Here is a 15,449-nt window from a genome sequence, read left to right as displayed (position 1 = left end):
TTAGCACTCACCAATATCAGCTTTACTATTATAAAAGTTTCATTACCTTTTGTTGTCTTCGTCAGAATGCACTCCCAGGACTGCTACTTCAATAACAAATGTTGGTTTGGTCCAAAATAATCCATCGTTATATCCGAATAGCGGCGTTTTGTTCGTGCGTCCCAGACACTATCTGAAATGGTAAATCAGGGTCGTGCGCATGGCGCAATTCATGACAAAAAAAATCTAAATATTCCATTACCGTACTTCGAAGCATGTCAACCGCTGTTTAAAATCAATTTTAATGCCATTTTTCTCGTAAAAAAGCGATAATATTCCGACCAGGAATCTCCTTTTAGCTAAACTGAGGAAAGTAAACAAAGCTTTCGGTCGATGCGGGCACGAGCCTGAGTCTCACAGTACTGTAACCAGCCACTACCCAAACGCGCTACTTTGTTTCAGCCAGAGCCTGCAAAGCCACGATTCAGCTTTTTACCGCCTTCTGAGACCCTATGGCAGCCGTAGGAAGTGTCACGGGACAGCTAAGATCCTCACTCTTCAATAAACAGAGACAAGAAGAACGACACCTTGTCAGACATGCCACTTCCTGCCTGAAACCTTGTCAGGTTTTTGCCTGCCAAATGAGTTCTGTTATACTCACAGACACCATTCAAACAGTTTTAGAAACTTTGGAGTGTTTTCTATCCATATGTAATAAGTATATGCATATTCTAGTTACTGGGTAGGAGTGGTAACCAGATTAAATCGGGTATGTTTTTTATCCAGCCATGAAAATACTGCCCCCTAGCCATAACAGGTTAGAATCCATTTTTATGCCATTTTTCTCGTAAAAAAACGATAATATTCCGACCGGGAATCTGCGTTTAGGTGAACAGAGGAAAGAAAACAAAGCATTCGGTCGACGTGGGCACGCGCCTGAGTCTCACAGTACTGTAACCAGCCACTACCCAAACGCACTACTTTTTTTCAGCCAGAGCCTGCAAAGCCACGGTTCAGCTTTTTGCCGCCTTCTGAGAGCCCATTGGAGCCGTAGGAAGTGTCACGTAACAGCAGAGATCCTTTGTAATGGATAGAGATGGCAAAGAAGGCCAAGAAATGGTCAGACAGGGTACTTCCTGTACAGAATCTTCTCAGGTTTTGGCCTGCCAAATGAGTTCTGTTATACACACAGACACCATTCAAACAGTTTTAGAAACTTTGGAGTGTTTTCTATCCAAAGCTAATAATTATATGCATATTCTAGTTTCTGGGCAGGAGTAATAATCAGATTAAATCGGGTACGTTTTTTATCCGGCTGTGAAAATACTGCCCCCTATCAATAACAGGTTAATACTACACACACAACCCGAACCATATGAAACAAACACCCTTCTGCCACGTCCTGAACAAACTACAATACAAATACTCCCTCTACTGGTCAGGACGTGACAATGACGTCAGTAATCTTCAGGTCGGAACTCTAGAGATCCCGACTTGAAATTACGAGTTGGATGACTGTTCAAAACTTATTTTCCCTGTCGGAGTTCGTTTAATTTTCCAGAATTCCTAGTTGTTTGAACTCACTGAAGTCTGAGACTTCCCAGTTCCGAATTTCCAGTTGTTTTGAACACGGCAAACGCCATGCTGGATTGACAACATGCCAAATGTATTCAACCTTTTCTGGCCCTTGGTGTTAAAAGTTTATCCTATTCATCTTGGAAAGAGACCCTTAAACCTGTTAGGGACAGACGTTCCGCTAGCAGAACTCCTCACCAATATCCAATGGTAGAGCGTGGCGTGAAATACAAATACCTTAAAAATGCTATAACTTCAATTTCTCAAACATATGACTATTTTACACCATTTTAAAGACAAGACTCTCGTTAAGCTAACCACATTGTCCGATTTCAAAAAGGAAAGCAAAACATTAGATTATATATGGAGAGTACCCTGCCAAAAATAAATCACACAGCCATTTTCAAAGCAAGCATATATGTCACAAAAACCAAAACCACAGCTAAATGCAGCACTAACCTTTGATGATCGTCATCAGATGACACTCCTAGGACATTATGTTATACAATACATGCATGTTTTGTTCAATCAAGTTCATATTTATATCAAAAAACAGCTTTTTACATTAGCATGTGATGTTCAGAACTAGCATACCCACCGCAAACTTCCGGTGAATTTACTAAATTACTCACGATAAACGTTTACAAAAAACAGAACAATTATTTTAAGAATTATAGATACAGAACTCCTTTATGCAATCGCGGTGTCAGATTTTAAAATAGCTTTTCGGCAAAAGCACATTTTGCAATATTCTGAGTAGATAGCTCGGCCATCACAGGCTAGCTAATTTGACACCCACCAAGTTTGGTGCTCACCAAACTCAGATCTACTATAAGACAAATTGGATTACCTTGGCTGTTCTTCATCAGAATGCACTCCCAGGACTTCTACTTCAACAACAAATGTTGTTTTGGTTCGAAATAATACATAGTTATATCCAAATAGCTCCGTTTTGTTCGTCCGTTCATGTCAGTATCCGAAGGGTGACGCGCGGGCGCATTTCGTGACAAAAAAATTCAAAATATTCCATTACCGTACTTCGAAGCATGTCAAACGCTGTTTAAAATCAATTTTTATGCTATTTTTCTCGTAAAATAGCGCTAATATTCCAACCGGGCGACGTTATATTCATTCATAGACTGAAAGAAAAACATGGAGTCGTCTCGTGCACGCGCACCCCACTGTCATTGTTCCCTGCCTGACCACTCACAAAAACTCCTGCTTTTTTTCGCCCAGAGACTGCAGAGACGTCATTCCGCTTTCTGGAGCCTTCTGAGAGCCAATGGAAGCCTTAGAAAATGTCACGTTACAGCAGAGATGCTGTATTTTTGATAGAGATGCCCTAGAAGGAGAACAAATTTTTAGACAGGGCACTTCCTGTATGGAATCTTCTCAGGTTTTGGCCTGTCATATGAGTTCTGTTATACTCACAGACACCATTCAAACAGTTTTAGAAACTTTAGAGTGTTTTCTATCAAAAACAACTAATTATATAAATATTCTAGTTTCTGGGCAGGAGTAGTAACCAGATTAAATGGGGTACGTTTTTTATCCGGCCGTGAAAATACTGCCCCCTATCCCAAAGAGGTTAAACCCAGACTTGGAACACACACAAGTCTACTGAATAGCAGGCTAGTTATTTGAAATTAGCCACTGATTCCTTCCAAACCACTCATTGTTGAATTTGCAGTTTCCAACTTGTTGTGTAATGTTCATGTCCAATGGTCGATGAGCACTTACACGTTTTATCTATAATATCTCTTCATATGACAAGGCTTGAAAAGGATTTGATAGTAGATTGTGAACGTGAGTCATGATGGCAAAATCAAGTTTCTGCCCCCGACTCAATGTACAGACCAATGACAATGTGGCACACGTAGCACAAGTCACTTTGAGTTCAGGAGTGACATTCCACAGACTCTGAACAGATGTTGAACTGAAACCCAACTCCTATTTCCAATTCGCTATTGAACATTGGTACTCACATTTTTTTGTCCTCTCATCCTCTGAGTTGTTTATTTATCTTCAAAATGTTCTTGAATTTTCAAGCTCTCCATGTAGATTTTGCGGTGTGTCCCAATGAGTGACAGAACACTGAGACAATCAAGGCACAACTAGAGAATATTACCAACCCCTATGCTCTGCATTCTCCGATGGCTGCCCCACCACCACAGAAAGCACTGAGCAAGGCTGAAACACCTGCATTTTGGGGCTGCCTTACTCAACAGATCATGTTTGTATGCAGCTTTATGAAGATTTTTTTTAACATTGTTTGCAAACTGATGTGTCACACGTATTAATACCAAAATGACATGCAAAACAGGCAACAACAACAAAACTATGTTTTTTGCTAAACAGGTGGGGCATGAAACAGGTGGGGCTCTGAGTATTATACCATACAGTGTAAACACACATACACACCATTCTAGATGTTAAATAATAACCACATACCATTATACTAATGGATACACAGTATATCTACAATACTATCCAGGATTTCCAAGTCTTATGAAAGGACCGTGTGTTGCCACATTGGGCTATATAATACACACTTTTGTCTAATTTCATACAGGAATTTACCTCATTTATCCATTGAGAATTATTAGGAGGATCCCCATGATGCCACTTAAAAAGTTATATATATATGACTAAGCTGTATAAATGATTTGTTTTTATTATTTGCCCACCAGCACCCTGCCTCATTCAGGGAACTAAACTATTATCCATTAAAGGTATTACTTGTTTTTTGTCTCTTTTTCCATTTTGTCTTTCCATGTCTTTTTTCTGATATCTTCTCCAATCATAGTAAGACATACAGGTGTTTAATACATTGGACAGACTTTATAAATAAACCTCCACAATGTCAAGTGGGAGCTAAATGTTCCTGGTCCCCCAGATTATCCTCTACTCCTAACCCAGATCTCCCCACCCCCTTCAGCCCACTGCCCCAGTGTGGTTACCACACAAAAACAAACAGGAAAAACAAAAAGAACAGCAACCCTTACAAAGTACAAAAACACATTAAAAATAAGTTACATAAAGAAACAAAACTACAAGCATACATCAACTTAAAGTAGAAATGATCATGTGACTGATCAGCAACAGGTTTAATGTGCATCCCCTCTGATGGGTAGAAAATATAGTATAAATCCACTCTCATTGGTTTCAGACAAGAACGAAATTTGGACAATTTATACAAAATACGTTTTTATTCACATTTTCAATGTTATTTTTTCATTGGTTTTTATAGTAGACCGGCAATACAGTTCAGTTCAACACAGGTACAAAAGGGAAATACAAAATATAAATAATAAATAATACAAATAAAAAACAATAATTTATGGATTTAAATATAATAAATAGACTGACAGGGTCCCACATGATTGTATTCAAACTTTATAAACTGGTAAGGGCGTAGCTTCTGAAATGAGTCTGGATGATCAGTACATCTGTGCTGCAAGGATATCCAATCTTTGCAGATGACGTTTTGTCTCTTTCCTGATGAGCTCCCATGCCTGTGCACTGTAGTTCTGAAAAACACAGAACATTTGATATATTAGTGGGGTGAACTTTCTTGGCGAAATTATGACCATGTTGTCTTGAACAACAAAGAAAGAACTGGTGCCGTATGTATTAAGCTTCTTAGAGTAGGAGTGCTGATTTAGGATCAGTTTTGTCTTTTAGATCACTATAAATAAGGACAGAGGAGACCTGATACTAGATCAGCACTTCTCTGAGATGCTTGATACATATGTCCCCAGAACACACTTTTTTTTTTTAAAGAACACTGCTCCTGTTTAGCCTAGCCTAGTTTATATTCATTTGATTACAAGTATTAAACATGTTTCCATACGAAACCAAACTCACCATTTTTCTCAGAACATTCTTATTCAACTTCTTGAAGTAGCGTTTCAGTCTCTTCTCAGGTTTCATGGCAGGTGATACCTGTTGGACAAAATTAAACAAAACATTAGCATCATACAGATGTAGGATCTTCACTTGATCACTTTTTTTCAGAGAATTTTCCTGCACGGCAGGAAATGGAACCTTAATGTGTATTCAATGTTTGAAAAGGAGTCTAAAGATTGTAATTTCCACTTTGAAATATCAGACTTGATTTGCCATAATGAAAAATGTATCAAAGCATACAAAAAATGTCCATTAATTATAATCCACAATAATTTACATTTCTCATTGCTGCAGTATTATTTATGTGATGTCGCAAACTGGCTCAAAATCTGTTATAACCCATATACAGTGCGGTCGGAAAGTATTCAGACCCCATCCCTTTTTCCACATTTTGTTAAGTTACAGCTTTATTCTAAAGTGGATTAAAGAAAATAAATCCTCATCAATCAACACACAAAACCCAATAATGACAATGTAAAAACAGAAACACCTTATTTACATACGAATTCAGACCCTTTGCTATGAGACGCAAAATTCAGCTCAGGTGCATCCTGTTTTCATCAATCATCCTTGAGATGTTTCTACACTTTGATTGGAGTCCAACTGAGGTAAAATCAACTGATTGGACTTGATTTGGAAAGGCACAAACCTGTATATTTAAGGTCCTACAGTTGACAGTGCATGTCAGAGCAAAAACCAGGCCATGAAGTTGAGAAATTCTCCGTAGAGCTCAGAGACAAGATTGTGTCGAGGCACAGATCTGGGAAAGGGAAACAAAAAATGTCTGCAGCATTGAAGCTCCCCCAAAAAACAGTGCCCTCCATCATTCTTAAATGGAAGAACTTTGTAATCACCAAGACTCTTCCTAGAGCTGGCCGCCCGGCCAAACTGAGCAATCAGTGGAGAAGGGCCTTGGTCAGGGAGGTGACCAAGAACCAGATGGTCACTCTGACAGAGCTCCAGGTTTCCTCTGTGGGGATGGGAGAGCCTTCCAGAAAGATAACCATCTCTGCAGTACTCCACCGATCAGGCCTTTAAGGTAAAGTGGCCAAACGTAAGCCACCCCTCGGTAAAAGGCACATTGCAGCCCACTTGGAGTTTGCTAAAAGGCACCTAAAGGACTATTAGACCATGAGAAACAAGTGTTTCTGGTCTTATGAAACCTATTTGGCCTGAATGCCAAGCATCACGTCTGGAGGAAACCTTGCACCATCCCTACGGTTAAGCATGGTGGTGTCAGCATCGTGCTGTGGGGATGTTTTTTATTGGCAGGGACTGGGAGACTAGTCAGGATCGAGGGAAAGATGAACGGAGCAAAGTACAGAGACATCCTTGATGAAAACCTGCTCCAGAGCGCTCAGGACCTCAGACTGGGGCGAAGGTTCACCTTCCAACAGGACAATGACCCTAAGCATACAGCCAAGACAACACAGGAGTGGCTTTGGGACAAGTCCCTGAATGTCCTTGAGTGGCCCAGCCAGAGCCCAGACTTGACCTGATCGAACATTACTGGAGAGACCTGAAATTAGCTGTGCAGCAACGCTCCCTATCATACCTGACAGATCTTGAGAGGATCTGCAGAGAAGAATGGCAGAAACTCCCCAAATACAGATGTGCCAAGCTTGTAGCATGATACCCAAGAAGACTCAAGGCTGTAATCACTGCCAAAGGTGCTTCAACAAAGTACTGAGTAAAGGGTCTGAATACTTATGTAAATGTGATATTTCTGTTTTTCATTGTTAATTCATTTAGCAAAATTGTCTAAAACACGGTTTTTGCTTTGTCATTATGGGGTATTGTGTGTCGATTGATGAGGGGGGAAATCTATTTTATCAATTATAGAAAAAGGCTGTAACGTAACAAAATGTGGAAAATGTCAAGGGGTTGAATACTTTCTATGTACTTTATAAGTAGATTTCTCCACTTGTAGTGGAGTAGGCTACTCCTAAACCAGGGCTCTCCAACCCTGTTCCTGGAGAACTACCTTCCTGTAGGTTTTCACTCTAACTCTAATCTACCACACCTGATTAAAACTTACTTAGGTGGTTGATAAACTGAATCAGGTTAGTTACAACTGGGGTTGGAGTGAAAACCTACAGGAAGGTAACTCTCCATGAACAGGGTTGGAGAGCCCTGACCTAAACAGGGATTATACTTTAAATAGACCCGTTACTTACACAGGATTTAAGGTTCTCCAATTGGCGTTCTAGAATGTTGAGGAAATCGTCCAGCTTTTTCTTGTCCCAGGTGACAGATTTCATATTCCCATCAAACAGTTTTGTGATTTGATAGATGGTCTCTTTCAGGAATCTGACTTGGTCCTCAACCTACACAGGAAGATTTAAAAAGAAGATTAGAAACAGTATAGACTTTGGTTATGGCATCAATATAACATTGGGTTAAGACCGCCATACCAAAGCTTATCAGAACATGATAAGTCATAATTCTAGTCTTTACCTCGGCATCATCTATGTGTCTGTAAAGGGATGTTGGGAAAAAGACTGGGGCATCCTGCTTTGTGATATCTCCTCCCTGGAATACAACCAATATAGTATGTTAAGTCACGTGTCAAATACTTCAAGACCAATCAAGACAGACATAAAGTATAGCTTATACTGCAAGTACAGTAGGCCTAATGTAGATATACTCTCTTGATCGCTGTCATTATAGCCTTAGCGCCCTTTTACAATGTATATTCGAATATAGGCTAACAGTTTTCTAACACAGATGCTAAACATGAAACAAATGACTATTTTACTTGGTTGGTTGTTTTGCTGTCCTTAATACATGCATTCAGTCTCCTCTTACAGTGTGCTGATAACTCACCATCTGGTCCAGCAGGGAAAGGTATTCTGAGCTCAAGTGACCGTAGTGGTGTCGGATCCAGTCACAGCAATGACACACGCTCTGCATACTGCAAATAATAAGACAAATACACGTCCAACTCTGCACTGTATACATTGTAAATAGCTGTTTGTTTCGCTGTTAGTTTTCCAGATGAGTTTGAACATCTTGGCTGTGTTAAGTAGTTTTATGTGGAATTTGGAAAGAGAAAACTGTATGGAGAATTTCCCCTGATCAACCTACCGGAGGCGGGAACTTTCATTTTCCAGACTAGCACATGCAGCAGTATGAATTCCATGCCTGCTCCGTCTCCTGGACGAACAAATCACAGTAAATCTATACACATTCTCCTTGAAATCAGCTTTAAATTATAGTTGAACCACAAGATAAGATTATTCCATTTAGATATCGGCTAGACTATTACTATAGCGAGAAAAGGCTATTGGCGAGCTTTGCTTTCAACTGATAATAACTTCGCGTGAACCGATAAAATAAGTCTGATAACAAAATCGTCGAAGTCGAAATAAAACCCATACTTCTTAATTAAGAAATGTAGCCATATAAGACATTCATTTAGTGGGTTTCGTTCAAAGTTAGTCCGAAATATTGTTCCGTAGTCTTCTGCTGTTGCGCTACAAATGAAAAGTGAATGGGAGACGTCGCTTCACTACCCATATCTCTCAACTTTCATTTTCACAATGACGTAACCAACTTTCACCCTACTGTTGGCTGCTGGTGATGCAACGTTGACAAGCAACGACAACATGATTTGTTGGAACTTTCTATTTGTCGTTTATTTTACAAGGGGAAATTAAAAATAATATGTGACAAAAGTTCCTTGGTATAGGCTACGATATCAGGGATATTTCCCTACAGAGTCAATAGTTTTGACAGGGCTGTGTGTGTGTGTGTGTGTGTGTGTGTGTGTGTGTGTGTGTGTGTGTGTGTGTGTGTGTGTGTGTGTGTGTGTGTGTGTGTGTGTGTGTGTGTGTGTGTGTGTGTGTGCGTGTGTGTCATAATGTTCTGCACGTTTTTGAATGACTATACAAGGTCAATATTGCCAATGGTTTATTGCTCATTTTTACATATAATATTGGGATTAATTCATAATATACAAAGCCTGTTCAACTGTAAAGATCGTATAGTGTAGAGAAGTGGTCACCAAAACTGTCTGCACGGTCCTGGAGACAAGCAGGAGGTGCAGGCTTTTGTTCCAACCCAGTACAAACACACCTGTTCCATCAGGGTCTTGATAAGACGTCATAGGTTGTTTCATATTGAAATGTTGTAGGCTAAAATTTCAGATGTAGCCTAATTATTCTGCTGCATTTATTCATAAAGCGTCTTAGAGTAGGAGTGCTGATCTAGGATCAGGAACCCCTCCGTCCATTCATTATAATCTAGAAGGCAAGATCAGCAACGCTACTCTCTGAGATGCTTAATAAATACAGGCCTTGGTTTAATTGATAAAGCCTTAGTGTCGGTCTTATGTATAAAATATTTTTTTTCTATTGGGGACCAGCCATGAGGATGAATCATAAGAGTGACACTTGAAATGTTATTCCAAAGAGTCAGAGAGCTATATTTCCCATCACATATATCATACATTTATTGCCTATAGTTTTACAAGCATGGCAATAACATTAGCAACAGGTCTGCAGCCACAACACAGGACAACTGATAGAATCTTTGACCTTGTGGCAACGTCCAATGTGCTGAAGCGGCTGACGTCTTCATGCGTTTTAGCTCTAGTAGTGATACATGTCAATGGTGCTGAAACGTCTTCTTATGTCACATGACACGTCTGCGGTGGAAGCATTTTGGAGTTTTCCCAGCTGTTTTACACAAGTTGTGTGATGTCATCAGTTTCACCTGGGTCTTCTCCCCTGTAATCATAGACACTTTTGGCTGAGGTATCGAATTGGGAAGGAAATATGTAGTTTGAAGAGCGTTTGCACATTGGGAAGACGTCGCCAAGACATCATAATAGAATGTTGATGTCTACACCGACATATAAACGATGTAGAACTGTGGAATTTAGAATGTGTAAGACGTCAATGAGCAAACAATGTCTAAACTGCATCATCCCAATGTAGAAGTGTCACATTGATTGACTGTATTTGCTAAAAGAGGCTGTATCCCAAAGGCGGAAAGGTTAAGGGTCCAACGTCCAACGCTTTCATTAGAGGTGATGCTCAGGAGATCATGAGTGTCTACAATTTCTGTGTTAGTCTTGTTCAATCGCATGGTCACACGGGGTGTTATTGTGATTACAGGAGGGGGAAAAGATTTGGACACTGAGACTTGCGTTTCAACTAGCCAGCGAGCTCTTCCAACAAAACCTAACACTTGTGAAATGGAATTCCATCAAACTCAGGGATCTCCAAGACCTTCTTGCTCGACAAAATATGACCTATTCGGAATGTGTACGTTCTTGGTTATGTTTCATTTGTTAACTGTAACTTGTTACACAATTATGATTATTTATACTATTATTATTCATGTAATCACGTGGATATTGATATTAATGTTGTTTGTTGTTTACAACTTCAGGTCAGAGACATGCGTCTGCGTCAAAACCTTCTGATTGGTGATATGGTTAAGAACTACTTCAAACAGCTGGACGACTTTGTGAGGTAAAGCATCTCATAGGTTGCATTTTATTGAGAGGGGTGGAGTGGGCCTAGCCTATACCAATGGTGTATAATGTATTCTTTTCACCTAAAACATATTTGTTTGTCGATTTTGTATTTCAGCGTTTCAGCTTGTGCTCATGGGAGGTGGTGAGAGCTGAAATGGGGAGCATCCTGAGGGATTTTTTTTTTAAGAAATCAAAAATGCCAAGAAAATGACTTTTAGTTCATTTTTGCAAAACATGTCATTTTGTTGAAAATATTAAATGTGCCACTTTAAGCTTTATTTATATTTTTATTTTATTTCTCCGTGTTGCAACTAATTTCTATCTTGGTTATAGTACTTAAATTAAGATACAAACACGCCTCACATTGGTTGACATTGTGCTCGCAATTTTGTAAAATTCTGTGGTGTGATGCAACCTTGAAATACAACGACTTTTTCGTTTAAATGTTTTCCTAAATGAGATGTTATTCCTACTAACAATTACATATCAACATCATCTTCAATGAAAAACAATAAACTCCATTACAATACTCTGAATTCCAGCCATACTTCCCCGCCCTTTAAGACATCATCATAGCACTGTAAAACATGTATTTACAAGTCCATTAAAGACAAGAATATTGAATACTTTGACAGATGATCTACGTGAAAGACCTATCTTACGCACACATGCCTATAGGCCCAGATTCAAAAGCCCCCACAATATAGGGTCCTATTGAAGCAGTATTCCCAAGGTCTATACTGCCTGTGCACTTCATAGGCTACCAGTGTCTTTTTCTGAAATCCGGGAGCATATAGAAGGGTGTCTACCAAAATATTTCAGACCACCCAAACCTGTTTCTAAAACGTTATGAAGTCATGTTGAGTGTGTAATTCATTCAACCCATACAAGGTTGATCTGTATCTTTACATAAGCAGTTGAGGACCACAAACCACAATTACCCTTTAAGCAGGTGGTTACAACGTAGTTGACACCAAAGTTACTGTGTGCAAATGAAACGGTGTTGCGTTTTCAAACATTAAATACTGTGGTTTTCGAAGTGAAAGGCCAACAAAAATGTTTCTATATGGTGATATTTATTTAGGCCATAGTCCGATGGATTCACATGTTTATTTTTTTAATCAAAAATATCCTGGTTAAAAGGCCAATATTTCATGATAAAACAGCAAATAACTCAGGATGTAACAATTCTTCGAGCGATACACCTGTCCTTTCCCTGCATTTTCCCCAGACGTAAAACAACACTCAGGTATGAAAGTGTAAGGGAACTTCCACCTTTCACTTTTGGAATACCTTGCAGACTCTTTGTATAAAGGATCGACACAGGTTGGAGCATGGCAGAACTTGTGTATTCTAGAAATTGATCAGTCAGGAAGAACACGTTATCCCTTTATCCGTTTCGGAAGACTTACTTTTGTAGGAATTAGACGAAGTAGGCTATCTTTCGGAAGGGCATTAACGTTGATTGCGGACAGAACGAGAACTACAGTTTATCTACGCTAAAATGGGTTCAATCAGCTTTTGGATGTGCTTGGTCATGACGATTTGCACCTGGAATAAAACCATCGGATGCACGTGGATGAGGACACTGCCTCGGTCTCCGAGCATGTTCCAAGTGTTCAGCAACAACATCATAACGATGCTTCAGAAAATGGTAGGATATAGGGTAATGTTTATTCACTTCCAGGTCATTGAGCAGTTGTCATCTTTTCAACATTTCATGAGCTGCAATGTTTTATTTAAATTACCTGACTCCTTTTGGTACAGTAATAATAATGCAAGATTTTGTTAATATTTTTTGGCAATTCAGGGTCATGAAGTCTCTCGAGATCCTCAGATCACTTTCCCTGACAAACAATACAGACAAGTCAATAATTTCAAGGTAAGAAATATGCATAAAAAGGGTTTTGTTCTATCCATAACCTTTCTTTCTGAGATTGGAATAAACACTGAATTCGGAAAGTATTCAGACCCCTTCAACTTTCCCAAAATGTGTTACGTTACCGACCATTTCTAAAATTGGTTACAAATAAATAAATAATCATCATCAATCTACACACAATACCCCATAATGATAAAGCAAAAACAGTCTTTTGCTTTTAATAAGTTAGCCAAAAAGTCGAATAACATGTTTTGGCTTGGTCATTATGGGTTATTGTGTGTAGATTGATGAAACAAATCATATTTATTCAATTTCAAAATGAGGCTGTAACGTAACAAAATGTGCAGATAGTGAAGGATTCCGAACACTTTCCGAATGCAGCGTATATAATTAGGTTATAACGAATATGCAATTTGCTCAAATTTTCTGATATTTGCCATCAATTCATAAGGCAAATACTAACACAATTCACTCTTCTTCTAGGCTGAGGAACAGATGGCCTTCATTTCGCATACTCTGAACGCTATAAAGAAATTGTACAGCAGTGGTAAATATGAGTCCACCGCCTGGGACCAGAAAGGAGTTGACAAGTTTATGAATGACCTCTATCGCCAGACCTCGGAGCTGGACCAATGCGTATGTCATTTGTGATTTTCGCCTCTTAAACATTAAGGCAAAAAGGAAAATATTATACTATCCTACTAGATTATAATATAAGTGGTTACATGTTAATCAAATCATAATATTAAATGAATTATTTGTATTTTGTTCTAACAGGTAAAGTCTATGAAAACTAGACTATCAAAATCTGTCAAAAGAGTGAACAAAAAGATGAGCCTTCACTTCAAGTTCCTGAAGAATTACTTGAAACGCGAGGTAGGTTGATCCATTTATCTTACAAAGAGAGTACATTCACCAAATCTGGATGTATTTATATGATGATACAACATGTGTCTATTCTTAAATTTTTAACAAGTCTATTTCATTTATGCAGGAATACAGCGCAAGCGGCTGGGAAGACATAAGGACAGTGGTGCTGGCACACCTACAAAGACTAGACACAACATTAAGTAGCCAATGAGCGTTATGTGTGTGTTGTGTACATATTATTTATTTATGTATGTATTTATTGAACTATCTATTTACATGTTTACTTTTTTTGTTTTTGAACATATTTATTTATTGTGTAGTAATGTATTCACAACTCTGTGGAGTAAATCATTTTTTTATACTGATTCTGTGATTGACTTGGGCTATACATAGCCTAATGTAACAATGTTTTCGTGCATTTTGTTTTGTTGTTGCTGTTATGAAGGCCATTGCATACTGTATTTATTATTGCAACATGATATGAAATGTTTGTTATTGTTCTAATAAAATAAATTTTAATTAAATAAATGTGTCCTCTACAGCTGTAATCGTTTTTAATCACATAAATTGTAATTTACCGCATACACACATGTTGCAGATGTTTTAACGGGTTTAGCGATATGCTTGTATTCACTGCAGTAATATCTGACAATACACAACAATACACACCAATCTAAATGTAAAAGAATGGACATAAGAAACATGGAAATATGTTGGAGTCACGAGAATAAATATACAGTACCAGTCAAAAGTTTGGACACACCTAAGGGCTTTTCTTTATTTTTGAAAATGTTCTACATTGTAGAATAATAGTGAAGACATCAACACTATGAAATAACACATATGGTATCATGTAGTAACCAAAAAAGTGTTAAACAAATCAAAATATATTTTATATTTCTCTAAAGTATCCACCCTTTGCCTTGACAGCTTTGCACACTCTTGGCATTCTCTGAACCAGCTTCAGGAGGTAGTCACCTGGAATGCATTTCAATTAACAGGTGTGCCTTGTTAAAAGTTAATTTGTGGAATTTCTTTCCTTCTTAATGCGTTTTAGCCAATCAGTTGTGTTGTGACAAGATAGGGGTGGTATACTGAAGATAGCACTATTTGCTAAAAGACCAAGTCCATATTATGGCAGGAACAGCTCAAATAAGCAAAGAGAAATTACAGTCCATCATTACTTTAAGACATGAATGTCAGTCAATGCGGGAAATTTCTAGAACTTTGATCGTTTCTTCAAGTGCAGTCGCAAAAACCATCAAGCGCAATGATGAAACTGGCTCTCATGAGGACAGCCACAGGAAAGGAAGACCCAGAGTTTCATCTGCTGCAGAGGAGAAGTTCATTAGAGTTACCAGCTTCAGAAATTGCAGCCCAAATAAATGCTTCACAGAGTTCAAGTAACAGACACATCTCAACATCAAGTGTTCAGGGGAGACTGCCTGAATCAGTCATTCACAGTCGAATTGCTGCAAAGAAAACACTACTTGTGTGTGTGTGTGTGTGTGTGTGTGTGTGTGTGTGTGTGTGTGTGTGTGTGTGTGTGTGTGTGTGTGTGTGTGTGTGTGTGTGTGTGTGTGTGTGTTTGTGTGTGTGTTGGGATGGGATGTATTGACATTATGGACAGTATGTGGATAGAATAATTATTTTTTATGAATTTGCAAACATTTCTAAAACCTGCGTTTGCGTAGTCATTATGGGGTATTCTGTCTCGATTGACAAAATTATTTTTTAATCCATTTTAGA

The 15,449-nt window shown here is 38.6% G+C and overlaps 2 protein-coding genes across 3 annotated transcripts; one reads left to right on the top strand and one right to left on the bottom strand.

The window, feature by feature from the left end:
- Nucleotides 1-4,744: 4,744 nt before the first annotated feature.
- On the bottom strand, nucleotides 4,745-8,986 carry ifna1 (interferon alpha 1). Of its 2 annotated transcripts, XM_045714237.1 has the most exons (6): nucleotides 8,551-8,986; nucleotides 8,290-8,377; nucleotides 7,921-7,995; nucleotides 7,641-7,790; nucleotides 5,422-5,499; nucleotides 4,745-5,084 (listed from the first exon to the last, which is right to left on the bottom strand). In XM_045714237.1, the coding sequence occupies exons 2-6, from the start codon at nucleotides 8,374-8,376 to the stop codon at nucleotides 4,995-4,997; spliced, it is 480 nt and encodes a 159-aa protein (XP_045570193.1). In that variant the 5' UTR covers nucleotide 8,377; nucleotides 8,551-8,986; the 3' UTR covers nucleotides 4,745-4,994.
- Nucleotides 8,987-12,452: 3,466 nt separating this feature from the next.
- On the top strand, nucleotides 12,453-13,911 carry LOC106589965 (interferon a3-like). Its single transcript, XM_014180435.1, has 5 exons — nucleotides 12,453-12,602; nucleotides 12,759-12,830; nucleotides 13,314-13,466; nucleotides 13,608-13,706; nucleotides 13,825-13,911. The coding sequence occupies exons 1-5, from the start codon at nucleotides 12,453-12,455 to the stop codon at nucleotides 13,909-13,911; spliced, it is 561 nt and encodes a 186-aa protein (XP_014035910.1).
- Nucleotides 13,912-15,449: the final 1,538 nt, after the last annotated feature.

Source organism: Salmo salar, chromosome ssa03, assembly GCF_905237065.1.
Source record: "Salmo salar chromosome ssa03, Ssal_v3.1, whole genome shotgun sequence".
NCBI lineage: Eukaryota > Metazoa > Chordata > Actinopteri > Salmoniformes > Salmonidae > Salmo > Salmo salar.
The sequence above is the reverse complement of the archived record's forward strand: the minus strand, read 5'-3'. Positions and strand labels throughout refer to the sequence as shown.

What these genes read in the sequence shown, in the direction of transcription:
- ifna1 (XM_045714237.1), bottom strand. Translation starts at nt 8,376, where the DNA reads ATGCAGAGCGTGTGTCATTGCTGTGACTGGATCCGACACCACTACGGT. An exon ending in TTTCCCTGCTGGACCAGATG is followed by an intron (nt 7,996 to 8,289) that starts GTGAGTTATCAG and finishes GTTGTATTCCAG; the next exon opens with GGAGGAGATATCACAAAGCA. An exon ending in AGAATGTTCTGAGAAAAATG is followed by an intron (nt 5,085 to 5,421) that starts GTGAGTTTGGTT and finishes TGTGTTTTTCAG; the next exon opens with AACTACAGTGCACAGGCATG.
- LOC106589965 (XM_014180435.1), top strand. Translation starts at nt 12,453, where the DNA reads ATGGGTTCAATCAGCTTTTGGATGTGCTTGGTCATGACGATTTGCACC. An exon ending in TAACGATGCTTCAGAAAATG is followed by an intron (nt 12,603 to 12,758) that starts GTAGGATATAGG and finishes TTGGCAATTCAG; the next exon opens with GGTCATGAAGTCTCTCGAGA. An exon ending in CCTCGGAGCTGGACCAATGC is followed by an intron (nt 13,467 to 13,607) that starts GTATGTCATTTG and finishes TTGTTCTAACAG; the next exon opens with GTAAAGTCTATGAAAACTAG.